The sequence below is a fragment of the Pituophis catenifer genome, unplaced genomic scaffold, assembly GCF_029215685.1.
Source record: "Pituophis catenifer annectens isolate HBS135680 unplaced genomic scaffold, rPitCat1.0.hap2 SCAF_2, whole genome shotgun sequence".
Taxonomy (NCBI): domain Eukaryota; kingdom Metazoa; phylum Chordata; class Lepidosauria; order Squamata; family Colubridae; genus Pituophis; species Pituophis catenifer.
The window spans coordinates 154,902,815-154,917,675 of NW_027256882.1; the positions used below are offsets into that span (position 1 = coordinate 154,902,815).

General features: G+C 37.5%; 1 protein-coding gene across 2 annotated transcripts in view; it reads right to left on the reverse strand.

Moving 5' to 3' along the window:
• The window catches only part of DIP2B (disco interacting protein 2 homolog B), a 201,469-nt gene extending 186,847 nt beyond the window's left edge, over positions 1-14,622 (reverse strand). For both annotated transcript variants that reach the window (XM_070937807.1, XM_070937804.1), the window contains exon 1: positions 14,364-14,622. In XM_070937807.1, coding sequence (XP_070793908.1) covers positions 14,364-14,466 — 103 coding nt within the window. In that variant the 5' untranslated portion in view covers positions 14,467-14,622. The remainder of the gene's footprint in view (positions 1-14,363) is intronic.
• Between the last annotated feature and the right edge of the window lie 239 nt (positions 14,623-14,861).

The window sequence follows — 14,861 nt, forward strand, 5'->3', positions numbered from 1 at the left end:
TCCATTATTCATATCTTTTGTTGAGTATAAATTAATTTTATCTTTCAAAACATAAATAGAAAAGTTCAATTCAAATGGTCAACAGCTTTCTCTGCATCTAAAAAAAGAATGCTTTTTTTCAATATGCTCTTCTAATATTCTAGAATATGCAGCAAAGTTCTGACATTGTTTTTGTCTTTTTTGATTAAAAGCTCACATTGATCTTTATGAATACATTTTTGCAAAAGTATTTTCAGTCTACCACAAGGATCATTGTGAAAACTTATAGCTGTTATTTAATAATATCAATGTATATTGATATTATAGAGAATATAATAAGAAACTATTTTGTCCCTCTGAGTATTAATGGTATATTGGCTTCTTTCCAATTCTCCGACATCTTCCCTCCTGTCGGGTAGAGTTTGTTGTGTTTTGTAAAGGTTTTAAGGGTACATCCTCAAAACATTTATAATAACCTCATAATTTACCTGGTTCAGGAACCTTTTCTAGTTTAATTTTTTTTAACGCTTCAGAAACTTTCCTAATTGTCCATTCATAATTTGTCTCTGTCCCTCCATAATCCTCAATCAATTTTGTTTCTTTAGATATTCATCTGTTTCTCTTCATTCTCTATCAACGAAAAAACCCATTAACAAAATACCAATGAAAAATAGTTATGGATCTCTCCCCCATTCAGACAAACTTTGGATAGGAAGCATAAAATAAAAGATTCAATAAACAAGAAAAGATGCAGAAACAAGAAGCCTAAGGACAGCTACAGTCAAAAGGAAAATCAGAGAATAGCTAACTTGTTTGTAAAAGATGAACAAGACTATATCTTGAGGGAAGTAGCATTCTAAATTATAAGAACCATCACCGATGGTTCTTGGGCATAAATCTTGGAAGGAGAGGCATTTTCATGTCCACACCAGATTCTGTTCTGATAAAACATTAGCCGATATATCCCAATACTGCAACAAATGGGAATTAAAAGGTTATATCATAAACTAACCAAAGCAACAAATGTATTTACTTTAGGATTGGCATTTTTCTATGTTCACAGACACTCCTATTAGGTAATCAGTAATCTAGCTGCTGTATTTTATATTAGCTGTAGCTTTTGGGACATCTCCAAAGGCAGGCCCACATACAGAGGTGAAATCCAGCAGGTTCTGGAGAACCGGTAGCGGAAATTTTGAGCAGTTCGGAGAACTGGCAAATACCACCTCTGGCTGGCCCCAGAATGGGGTGGGAATGGAGTTTTTGCAGTATCCTTCCCCTGCAATGGTCACCAAGTCATGCCCAGCAAGCCACACCACACCACACCCACCAAGCCACACCCACAGAACTGGTAGTAAAAGTTTGTATTTCACCATTGCCCACATACATCACATTACAGTAGTCCAATGAATAGAGTAGACCTGGGCATTTTATGGTCCCCGGGACCCATCCAGTCTTTAGCTGTCCCTGTCCAGCCCACATGGATTGTTTTTATTTTGAAGGCTTTTTTTTTTCCAATTTATGTATGTGCATGCATGCATACATGCCTACACACCCTACTGGTTTGGCCCTCCAAATACTCCCAGTTTCTTAATTGGCCCCTTGGGAAAATTAACTGCCCAGCCCTGATATAGAGAACTTTTATTTAAAGTTTTACCAATAACTGCAAGTAACCATTTCCTTCTTTTGCCTTCAATCTGCTATGAAATGTCCCCATCAATTACTGCTTGCTTACTTCTATTCACATTCATTTTACCACTTACTTTTTTTGTTGTGGCAATCTTTTTTTTAAAATACAATTTCTTTGAATATTGGAGACAGTTTATGAAATCTGCATAATTTACTCTGGGCACAGAACTTAGACACAACAGCAGACACATAGTGCTTACTATTATAATTGCACAGCCAAGCTGACGACCGATATGCAAACCAAATGGAAAAAAATAATGATCGAGACAACACTAGGTGGTTAAAATCCAAAGTATTGAAGGCCTGCAGAAGCACTCATTCTTATCCATTGCTATTTCAGAATTCCAGGCCTGCAAATTTAAACAAAAATATCTGGGAAAAGAACTTGCTAGATCATGTCTCACTACTTGTCACAAACTGGCCTCACCTATGACAGGGAAAACTACATTATATTCTGGATACTATGTAACTGCATTACAATTACAGAGATACGATCACCAGGGAGCTGATCTTGGTGAGTGCCAGCAAAGATTTGCACAGGGGATGAGACTTGTACTTCTCTCCATCTTACTCATCAAAATTGCCACACCAGGGAACAGAATTTTCTAAATATTATGATATAAAGCAAACTGCTCCACAGAACACAACAAAGGGACTAAGCCAATTCCTTAGCAGCAAGACGACATTCCTCCTGATTTTATTTATCACATTTCTATCCCAGTAAAATGGGATAGAAAAAAAATTCTATTTTTAAATTTTACTGTATAAAAATTTTTTATGCAGTAAAAAAAAAAAAGCTCCCAGGAGCTTACATAAAATATAAAAACTAATGAAAGTTTCTTTGGTGCCATTCTTCAGAATAAAAGTAATAAAAATAAATAACACCGACCAAATATTTGAATAAAAGCATTAAAAATAGAAGTTAAAGTTGGTGTGATAAAATCAGAGGAAGGAGCTCCGAAACGACGGCAAATGCTGTGGCTTTTGACACCACAAACAGGGTGGGAGCTAGCCTGTTTTCTCCACAAGGTATCTCTACCAGCTGTTTAAATGCAGTTGTGAGGCTCTTGGGAGAACTGTTTGAACACTACTGATGACCCAATCTGTCATTACACGATTGCAGAAAAACTGGGTTGCGTTTGGACTTGCATCAAATTCTTTCCACCAAAGATCAAAAACATCCACCAAAGATTATGTATTTTCTGGCGTCCTACTTGAATGTTCCTGAGAATCTCAACCCTTGTAACTTTACTTATATTTATATATTTGAAAGCATATTTATGTGTGCTAATATAACAGAAGTCAAAAAGTATCTAACTCATGTAGCCACCCTAGATAAATAAGAGGAAATACTACTGAGCCCCACCAAGACTTCCTTCAAATTAATGCTGACTAAAATACTCTGTAAAATTTCCCAGTGTTTCAATGCAGGACTTCAGTTCCTCTTAAAGCAGCTATGTTGAAGTAAGAGTGAGGAGACTGAGGTTCTCATTTTCAGTCACCAAAGCTCACTGGGTGACATTGTGACAGTTATGTTCCCTTTACCCAACCTGTTTTTCAGAGTTGTTATGCAGAAAAAATATATAGAGAGAAAACTATATATGCCCTCCTGAATTCCTAAATTAAACATAGGCTAGAAATAGAATGTACTATACAACTCTTGACCTGTGGGGTCATCATTTCAGATACATAGAAACAGAATAATCACAGGTGGACAAAAAATAATGGGATTTATTTATTTATTTGTTTCCATTTCTATACCGCCCTTCTCCAAATAGGACTCAGGGCGGTGAACAGCCAAAGTAAAAAACAGAACATACAAAATTTAAAAACAGTTTAAAATAATTAAATATTTTAAACAAACAACCCAATTAAAACAAACCAATTTAAAATCAATTTAAAATTTAACTCAAGCCAGCCCAGCTAGTTGAAATAAATAGGTTTTCAGGGCCCGACGAAAAATCCGGAGGTCTGTTATTTACGTATCTCTGCGGGGAGGTTGTTCCAGAGGGTGGGCGCCGCCACAGAGAAGGCAGGAATAACTTCCAAATTTCTGATGGCTTCCCATTTCCTTGTCTGAAGATAGCAGCGAGCATCAGAAATCTTCCTTCCTTCCTTCCTTCCCTTCCCTTCCCATCCCAGCAGGTAGGTAAATGGCTGCTGCCAGGTAGGCAAGGGAGCAAGGGAATATGTTAGTGACCAGAACACAGGGGAACTGGTGGTGAGTGCACCATTTCTCCATTTATTTTCTCCCTGCCAGCTTTCCACATGTATGCCACCTCCATGCGATTGCACTCAGCTGTGGCCATGTGATTCTCATTTCCAATGTTTCCTGACAGCTTCCCACAAGTTGATGGGGAACAGAAGCAACTGAAATGATTGCTGATGTTCCTTGCCATCTTCCCACTAGCAAAGTCTGAACAGCAGCAGTGCAGCAACACTGAAGCATCAAAAGGATTCATTCCCTTGGGATTAGGCTAAAAAGCAGAGGTCCCGCCTTAACCACGAAAGGCAGCTGGGTGACCTTGAGCCAGTCACTCTCTCTCTCAGCCCAACCACAGAGTGGTTGTTTTAGGAAAATAGCAGGAAGATGTGTTGGATATATTTGTCGCCTTGAGTTATTTGTGAAAATAATAAAGGTGGGATATAGCTAAATAAATAAAATAAACAAACAAATAAATAAAATTATTGAGTGCTGGCATTCTGCAGGTTAGCTCATTTTAGGTGTTTTTGTCCTATGATTCAGTGACAACTGAATGTTACAAAGTATCAACCAGACATGAGAGGTTTAGTAGTATATAGATAGATGAATAAATAAATCCTTGATAATTTAAAAAGGAAATTTTGCAAAAACATATGTTTCTAATAACTGAAATCAAGAATAAACTCAGATTACAGTATGGAATATAATAAGGACAGTTTTAATACACATAGAATTGTTCTGTATTTGATTTAACTCAATCCAAAGATCACTAGATTTTAAAATAAGAATCATCCATTTGAATAGAAAGATATCTCACATAATGGCAATTGATCATTCAATTACTGAAAACAAAAGGTCACAAAACTTTTGTCACACACAAATATGTAGCTTTGGATCATTTTCCTCTAAAAACCAATGAACAAGCATAATATTTTTAACTCATTTGCTTAATTGGGTTCTATTTATCCAGTTTTAGGACTTCTGTGGAAAACAGATCCAGCTTTAGGTCATTATTATGCAGAAATATTGAACATCCAAAGAGTTCACAAACTTTTAAACACTATTGTAAATATGTATAACTGCCCTGAGTTGCATTCTAGGATCCATGGCCACACAAATATTTAAATAAATAAACATCCTTATTGGATATTCTGATTTTTCTTATATATTCATTAAAGATAACAAAAAAAACCACCCTCTTAATGCTAATGTGCGTGTCTGTGTTTTGGAAAATAGCTGTCCTGTAATGCAGCCATTCCTCTCTTCAGTCAGAATACATTTTAGCAAATAACATGCCCAGACACATTCAAAAAGTTGATTCCGCCTTTGACTCACCTTTAGTTAAACAGATAGGAACAGGAATCCACTGGAGGAAAATGTAATTATGTTACTCTGAGTATTCATTGGTCAATTGAATTTGCCTATCAAATAGTTATACCCTAGCTTCAATAGAAATACATTCATTGTGTCTTGATATTTTCTTTGGACCATGAGCAGCTGGTAAGCAATGAAGGCCTAAGATCTGGTCATGCTGTTGAGTCCTAAATACTCTCCCTCTGCAAGCTATTTAATTATCCTTAACTGTTAAGTATAAGGCAGTCTATGTTAGTGGTGAAGGCATCGAGCTAGATACCAGGAAGCTGTGAATTCTAGTACCGCTTTAAGCATGAAACCATCTGGATGACCTTTCCCCAATCACACTTTTTTCAGCCCTAAGAAGGAGGCAAGACAAACCACTTGTATAAAACTTTACCAAGAAAACTTCAGGAACTTGTTGAGGCAATTGCCAAGAGTCAAAATTAACTCAAAGGCATCAATCAATCTATAGTATGGTTTATTTTAAATACACCATAATATTATTTAACTTTTTTCTGATAAATCTATTTTTTTAATCTATTGTCACTTATGAGCTCAGTGCTGTGAATCAAGGTTGAATTTACTAGCCAACACGCAACTTAATATTGCATAATTTCACACAGATTAAAGAGGCCTATTCCACTGGTATCCACATAATTTTAAATTCTTGATTATCCAGACGAAGCCTATTATTATTTATACAGGTGACCGAAGTTATCTCTGGAGTTTACAACAGATACTCTCTTTCTCCTCATTGTCACAACTAAACTCAATAGCATTTGAGCTCAAGCAAGCTCTGTCCTAAAGAAGCTGACAGAGGTGAGAGGATGAATAAAGCCCAAGTATGAGAACAAGAATTTTTACTCTTGCCTTGCCAGTTCTTTTATCTTTAGATACTATTCTTTCCCAACTCTTTTCTCATATAGTGAATTATCTCAGAAGAAACATTCAAATTACAATGTCTCACCAGATAAAGAATGCTGGGGAGAAATAACTTAATCTATACTGATTAGAAGAAGTACACTGGATCCAATGAAACGCCTAATCCAGCATTTCATTCATTCCCAAAGCTGAAACACCTGGAAAGCCACAACAGATTATTATAAAATAACTTAATTTCAGACCCATATTACATCTTATGTTAAACATGTTTATGAAATGGCTCTTATGAAGAACAGCTACTAATATAATTACTTTCCCTAGATTTGTCTACTTTTTCATTAAAATGGCCAAGTAAGCTGCTGTAATTGTATCTTTAAAAATCAAGAACCAGAATGTAACCATGCACTAAGTCAGTGATGGCTAACCTTTTTGCCGTCGCGTGCCAAAAGCGGGGGAAGCAAGGGGGGCACGCATGCGCATGCACACACCTATAATTCAATGCCCACCGCCCCCCCCACACATGCGTGTGACATTCTCCTTGCTTTTGGCACGTGATGGCCCGGTGGGCCCAGTAGGCCCATTTTTTGCCCTCCCCAGCTGCCAGAGGCTTTCTAGGAGCCTGGAGAGGGTGAAAACAGCCTTCCCCACCCCCCAGAGGCCCTATGGAGGCCAGAAATGGCCCGTTTCCTGACTTCTAATGGGCCCGGAAGGCCCGAAAATCAGCTGGCTGGTATGCGCATGCACGCTGGAGCTGAGCTAGGGCAATACTCACGTGCCCACAGATATGGCTCCGTGTGCCACCTGTGGCACATGTGCCATAGGTTCGCCATCACGGCACTAAGTATTTCCCTTTCTGTGCATCTTTAGGGTGGATCCATAACTAAACAATATTTGAAGACTGGGTTATAGCATAAATTTGCTTAAAAAGATTATAACATTCGGAACTCCTCTTTTCTCATTTTCCCATCCAGCCACCCTGAATCTATAAGAGAGCATTCATCTTCCCCAAATATAAACAGTACCTTATCTGCACACCAAAAAAGCTCAATTTTTTTCCAATGTTAGACTCAGGCCTACTTATGTGTGGAAAATGTGTACAGTATGAAACAAAATCAGGACATTTACAACTATTATGATATTCCTTTACCAGAGATAAGCAGAACAACTTCCTGTAATAGACATAAAACAGTACATTTGGGAAAGGTGAATTCTAGTAAGGAATCTTTATTTTTAGATACAACACGCCCTAATTGTTACAATGAATGTAACTGTTAGAAAACAGATTAGTAGAATCTTCTTTTTCTAATAAATATTCCAGACAAAACTTTTGTCAGTTTCATTCTGCACTATAGCATTTGTAAAATTGTACCTAACAACACACTTCATAATGCAGTTTTAGTTTCTCAAATTTTCAAAAACAGACACAATACCTAAAATAATTATTTATAATACCTAAAATAATAATTATTAGACATCTGTTTATTTCTGCAACAACTCAAATTGATGCAACATCTCTATGGCATGGATTATTTCTCACTGCTTCTCATTGGTTCATTGGATTAGAGGGTGTTTCCCCTCAACCACCCCCAATAAGAAGTAATGGTGGATTAATGCTAAGGAACATCAATCAAAACCAGCAGCACATTATTTACAAGCAAAAGGCAAAACAGAAATTAAAGGCATCAATTTTTTATGTTCCAAACCTCTACAAAATCAATAGCTTTAATAAGATGCCAAAGAATAATAAATGCCCTCTTCACATGAGATATTAAATTGGCTAATTGCCCATTAATGTTTTCAATGATTTAAAAATACACATACTTATCGCACTGTAAAAACACACATAATGTTATAGGGAAAAAAATCACCTCTGTAATTAGCGAAAGCAAATTATGCATGAATAATATAAGCAAACGATGGGAATAAATTATTATAGAAAGCTCCTGAAAGATTTTGCAAAGCTTAAAAGAGAAGAAGCACAGAAGGAATGAAGTTCTCAAGTCAAGGAAACAGTGGGATACAGAGGCATCCATGGGAAGGCGGGCAAATAACAAAAGCATATTAAGCCATAAGCCCTGCCCCTTTTGTACATATTTTGCTCTGTTGCACCCACATTTAAAGAGGGTTTAGATAGCATCACAAAACTACTTTATTTTGACAAAAGCACCGGGTCCTGCAGTATGCTTCTGATAACATAAAAATTGTCAAGGGTATAGCCACAAATTATTAAAGACATAATTCAAACATAAATAGCCTTGGCTCCTTGATTAACATGCAGGGTCTGGCACATGGTCAAACTTTAGTTAGGGCTGGACAACTAGACATTTTGTTTAATTGTCAGAAACAGAAACTGCGGATCTTGACAAAACATTGTACCATAGGATGACTTCCTGAGAGACCCATAACATTTGACTTCGACACCAATATCACATATAGATTACCTTCACATGGTGCCCATACATTGTAGTATTCTTTTGTAGACACCTATACTGATTTATCCACCAACAGAAACAAAATGGAAATAACATGGTTGCTATTACAAGGCCCTTACTGACAACATGCATAGTAAACAATACCTAGTGAAAATAAGCAAATTCTTAAAGCAAGATGATAAAAAAAAAAAAATAGAGATCCAAAACAGACGTCAGAATACAATCCTATATTTCTATAAATGAATCCTATATCGCAAAATGCATGCCAGTATGACTAGAGGAAACCAAATTCCATGTATCTACTGGTAGCTGGAAATCTCTATCAGCACTTCCAAATTTCTGAACTATTTTAATTTACAGCAGATGATTAGGAAGAAGCAAGGATGGGTAGGTGGCTTAGAATTTGTGCACTGGTTTATCAAATTAAGATGTAGCAAACAATCTACCACCACACACAAACGTAGCTGACTAGGATGCCAAATAAAAACTGTATCACATTCAAGGCTTTTGATTGGCATCCTTTTTTGTAGCATGATGCAGAAGTGGTTGACGTATTCCCCTTCAAACCTGTATAGTTTTATAGAGCTTCTGCTTATACTGATTCCAGTGAAAAGTACCACATCCTTGGCATAAAACCATCCCCAAAAGGCATCAGTAATAACAGTAAACAACTAATCAATGTAAACAAAGGTCCCTCTTAATAGAAATGCTTACCTCAGATCTGATGTTTTTAGCTTTCTGGAAAATTTAGTTGGCTCAAAGGTGCTGAAATTATTCTGTAAAAAATCTTTACTCTCTTTAAGAATCAGAATTCCCCAGGGAGGAAACATTATTGGTTTACATGAGTTTCCATTCTCTGTATATATAATTTTCACTCAACAATGATCAGAATGCAACAAAGAAGTACCTATATGCAGGGCAAGTAGCATGCTATCGATACAGACAGACATCCCTATGTAAACATGTTTCCATATTGAATTAGCATCCTTACTGGGCTATGCTGAAAAACCACTGCAGTGCTTTGAATTGCAGCTTCAGGGATACCGTATCAAGATCAGATGCTATGCAAACAATGCAGAATAAGCATACCACAGCATACTTTAAAAGATTAAATTGTGTAAGGTAAGTTATAACATTATAAAAATTGGGTTTTTTTAATCAGCCAAATGTGCCGGTATATTCGCAATGTAGGATTTATTGAAAATGATATAAAAAGGAATATTTTTCACGATTCTCCAAATGTGATTTCAAATAATTCCTTGTGTGATATTTCCATAAATGAAACTGGGTCAATCAAATCTGATATTGGAAATTTATATTTATATATTGCGGAGTTACATATCAAAACAAGAAGACTATAACAAGAAAACATCAACAAAACAAGACCAACAATATAACAAAAAAAAAAAAAAAAGACCTTAAAAGCTGATGATTGGGAAAACATATAAAAATGGTAAAATAAATTAAAAAACAATAGGATGAGCAGAAATATGAAGGGCAAAAACAATCTTAGTATATAGATTGCTTACTCAAGAAAATTGTATAAATTTGCTATTAAATAAGCAACATTCCTTCTCTAAAGTTGTACATACAGATTTTCATGAAGATTACATAACAATGTAACATTACTGCTTCCTGCCCAAGTATTATGCAGAAGAAAACCATGGACCAGACTTAAACAGTTTCTTCAGCAGCAGCAGCAAAAGCAGCAGTAGCAATAATGTATAGATTGCTATTCTCCTTAAAGACCAAGGACAGAAATACAGCAACATCCTTTAATGATTTGTACAGAATTACCTGTATCCTTACTTGCATATTAATATTGAGTATCAACAGGCCTTTAGTTTTAATGATTTCTCTATGGTCCAGTATTACTAAAATGTAATGCATTATACAAGCAAGACATGTGATCTTTGCTCAATTATTAATCTTGTACAGTACATATTTTATAGTGTAAAATCATATAATATAGGACACTTAAAACAGTCATCTCTTTAAGTTTTTTCATTCAAGATCCGAAAATTAATTCCACTTGGCCAACTATATGTTTGATTTGTGGTATTTGAATGAGAGTCAGTTTGGAGTAGTGGTTAAGGCATCAAACTAGAAGCTGGGAGACCATGAGTTCTAGTCCTGCCTTACATACAAAGCCAGCTGGATGACTTTGGGCTAGTCCCTTTCTCTCAGCCCTAGGAAGGAGGCAATGACAAACCATTTTTGAAAAACCTTGACAAGAAAACTGCAGGGACTTGATCAGACATGATTGAACAGAAGAAAAAAAAAATGAACGGCAGATCTAATGTTAACACAAACTAGATGACAAAAAAGAACAAAAAGAGCTATTATAAAAGAATTATGATAGATATGGGAGGCGGTACCCACTCCACCAAACCAAAAAAAAAAAAAATCAATTAGTTCAATCCCTTGAACTAATTAAGTAACTTCTTAGAATCCAGCCTGTCATGACAAATACATTATCAGGGTAAAATAATTCACAAAATGTCCCCTTCTGAAATAATTAACTTTGTATTCTCCTCAGAAAATTACAGCTTTGCAGAAATGAGACTACTATTTGAGTTTTGAAAAATGATTCATACATGTGTCCCAAAAGGAAATTCAGGCACAGTAACAATGAATTATGTATGTTTTATTAATTCTTGTTTAACTTCAACAGCTTCTTTTGTTTCACAAAATTCACTTATGATTGCCATTTTTTTGAGGACAGAAGACAATAGTTCAACAGCCAGTGAGCAGAAAACAACCTGGAGAGTTAAGAAAACAACTAAAAGGGGAAAAAAGAAAAAGAGGAAATGTGCCATTTATGTCTCAAATACAATTTCAGGTTTTGTTTTTAGCATAAACAGGAACTTCGTAAAGTACTTACATATGCATTGAAACAGGCTGCAGACCACATAGAAAGCTCAAAAAAGTCTTCATTGTTTTCTAAACTCCTCAACCATCTAGACCCCTTTTAAAACTCATTTTCCTTTCAAAGAGATGCTGGCCTGCCAATCAGCAGTATATGGAAGATAAATCATTTCTAGTAGTCATGGATAAGCTTTAGTTAAGTGAGTTCTATTTTGAGACCCTTGACCTGAATGCAACTAACATATATTTAAAATTAAAGAACGCTTAATTCAAATTTTTAATGCTTTTCAATCCCAGAAGAAAATAGGATTCCTACTCATTTCTCACAAAAATAAACTCCTGTTTAGCCTCACCAACTTTTCTAACTTCAGACTGTAGTTTGGGAGTCACTTGCTTGTATATGCATTTAAGCATGTATACATTTGAACCATTTATATGGCAGGAGTGGGCAATTAATTTTCCCAAAGAGCCATATGAAAAACTGAGACTGCTGAGGAGGGCCACTGCTGTCCTGTCCCCTGCACCATGACACTCCCTCCAACACCATTGCCCCCTGGTGCTGATGCCCTATTCCCTGCTGGCAATACCAACACTGTGGCTGGACAAGGACAGTCAAAGGTGTAAATGTGACCCACATTCCATAAAATGCCCAGGTCTGGGATATATCAAGAAAAATGGTGCATCGTGTCTCTCTTATACTTCAGAATGTGTATGAAAGGCTTTCTGGTTCAAACTTCGTATATTTGAACAATGCAATTAATAACTTCAAAAACAGTTTTTGGACTATCTTTAAAATGGTAAAACTGGCTACACTATTCACATTTTTCTCTTATCTACCAAATTCTGATTATCAAGTCCACCCACTATGATGTTCACTGACAGGCAATATTGCTGATGTAGTAAGGGAATTCCCTATATATTCTAACACAAGTTGTGATATCACTGCACCAAGTGGTAAGATACATATAACATTTTCTGAATTAATATATGCAGGTGGAATAAAACAGAAACTGCAGCAATTATCCAGGCAGACAAAAGGCCTATCATGCTAGAAGCTCTTAACTGCATAAAGCATATTTGTAATTCTCATTCAACAGCAGAGCTTCCCACAAACCAAGATTTTTTTTTAAAGGTCCATCTGACTACCCAAATGGAAGAAATTAAAACCAGGATCCAGGCAGGGTTAAAATGGATCCTCATATTTTTTACATGGAACCTACTGAGTACCACTTACAAATCAGATTCTATCCTTCTGCACAAAACGATATTTGCACCTATTATGCAAAAAGGTAGGGTCTTATGATTTTTATGTTGAACCCATGTGAACCTGCAGTTTATATCCATCAGTGGTGTGTTGGGATGTATACAAGTGGAATGAATGGGAGGAATGGAAAGAATGTGACCTGGTTCTCTCAGTGACTGTTACATCCTTAACCATCATATTCTGCCTAAGGATTTCTCTAAATTATGATGTAGAAGTGATGGGTCAATTGTCTTCTTTAAAGAATGGATTCAGAAAAAAGATTAATTAGTCAAGTAGTAATTCCAAGAAGACTTTGCCTGGCAATTAACAAATTAACAAATAGAAAAAGGAAAAAAAACCCTAAATCTTGAGGGACATCTGGCCAGATGATGGAAAAAAAACACAGTTTATTGTTACTGTACTTCTAAAACTAAACCTCAAAACTGGACTGAAGCCATTTCTTTACAGAGAGATACTTAAGTACCCAAAATTAGAAGATTGATGATTATAATGATTGTCTGTGCAGGAAAAAAAATAATTAGTTGGTGATTTCAGGTGTGTTCTATATAAAATGGTGATGCTCTATGACGATCACTGCATTGGATCTATTTTTACAACACGCAGTGACAAAAATGGACAGATACATGATTGCAATGGCACATTTGTCTGCACAGAATGAGACTAGTGTTGTGCTAATTGTTTCAGAAGGATTCAAAGCAAAACCTGGGCCATTCACACAATCTCTGATTCAGATCTATGTTTTTTGGCCTTCTTATATATGCCAGCAATGTTATTGTAGTGAACATTATACTGAACAGATAACTATGACCTCTATTTTAATAGAAGTTTTCAAGCAAAAATCAGGAGCATATGCACCTTGAATCCACCTTATTGTGCCACAGTAGCATCAAAAAACATCAGATCCATGACAGTCAGTGGAGATAGAAGTAAACTGTGATTTAACCATGGCCTCCAATGCATCCTACATAAAAATTCATAAGGATGTGTATTTAATCTAAATTCTCACCAAACTGCTCCCCAAAAACCCATTTACAGCAAGAGCCAAAGTATTTGTTTAGTAACATCCTACCCATGACTGTAGATTCTGTGAGTTATGTTACAATGCAGGTCGAAAGTCACAATTGAGTCACAGGCTGAGGGAAATGTAAAAAAAAAAAAAAAAGGAAAGAAAGGAAATCTCATCTATGCAGCCACAGAAAGCAAAAAAAAGAGAGGAAATTGCGTCTTTGTGGAAGAGAAGGAAAAAATAAACTGAAACATTTGTGTGGGTGTGTGCAGAAGTGTGTGCCTATGCACAGGCGGCTGTATTTATTTTGGTAAACGTTAACATAAAAAAAAAAAACCACCCCAAAATGACCTAATCTGTTTTATCCAGCTTTCATACAAGACACTCAATAGGAAGATCCATGCTAACCCTAAAGGAAAATGTAAACGCCACCACCAGGGAACAGACTAGAGAGCGCACGTTGGGGGTGGGGGGTGGGGGGAACACAAGAGGCAGGGGCCTTTTCTTCTTATTTCCCCCATTTATCCGTCTGCCCCCACCCCACCCTCAGCAAAGAAAATCAATCAATTCAATCGGGAAGCCCAGGGGAGAAATACGTTCCCTCTTCTCCACCGTCGGAGAAATGGAAAGCTGCCAATAATCTGGTTTCCGCCCTAGAGAAGAGAGAAAAGGGAGGGGGCTCACCTTCCGAAAGCTCCAGCTCCAGCTCCGCCAGCTGCTCACGGACCTCTCGGGGCAAACCGACCGGAGGAGAAACGGCGCCGTTACCGCCCGGCGGCTCAGCCATGATGGGAAACGAAAAGTGCCCGACTTCGGCGACTTCTCCTCCTTTCCCTTCTCAGCGCCGGCAGGTCCGGGTCTTGCCGTGCCCAACAGAGGCGGCAACGAGACCCGCCGCCGTGGCCATAATCCGAGCCTCTCCTTCAGCCTCGCCGCCGCCGCCGCCGCCACCCTCCTCCTCCTCCTCCTCTCAGCCGCGTTGAAGGAGCCCGGCTAAGTCACATGAGAGAGGCGGGCAGGCCCAGCCCAAGCGCCAGCCTTCCTCCCCCGCCCCACGAGAAGACGGGGGAAGCGCCGCCTCGGGCAGGGCAGGGCAGGCCCAGTGCTGGGAAAAGCCGGGCCTGTGCCGCGGGCGTCCTCTACCGGCCTCCTCCCACAAAACTGCCTGCCTTTTCGGACTGC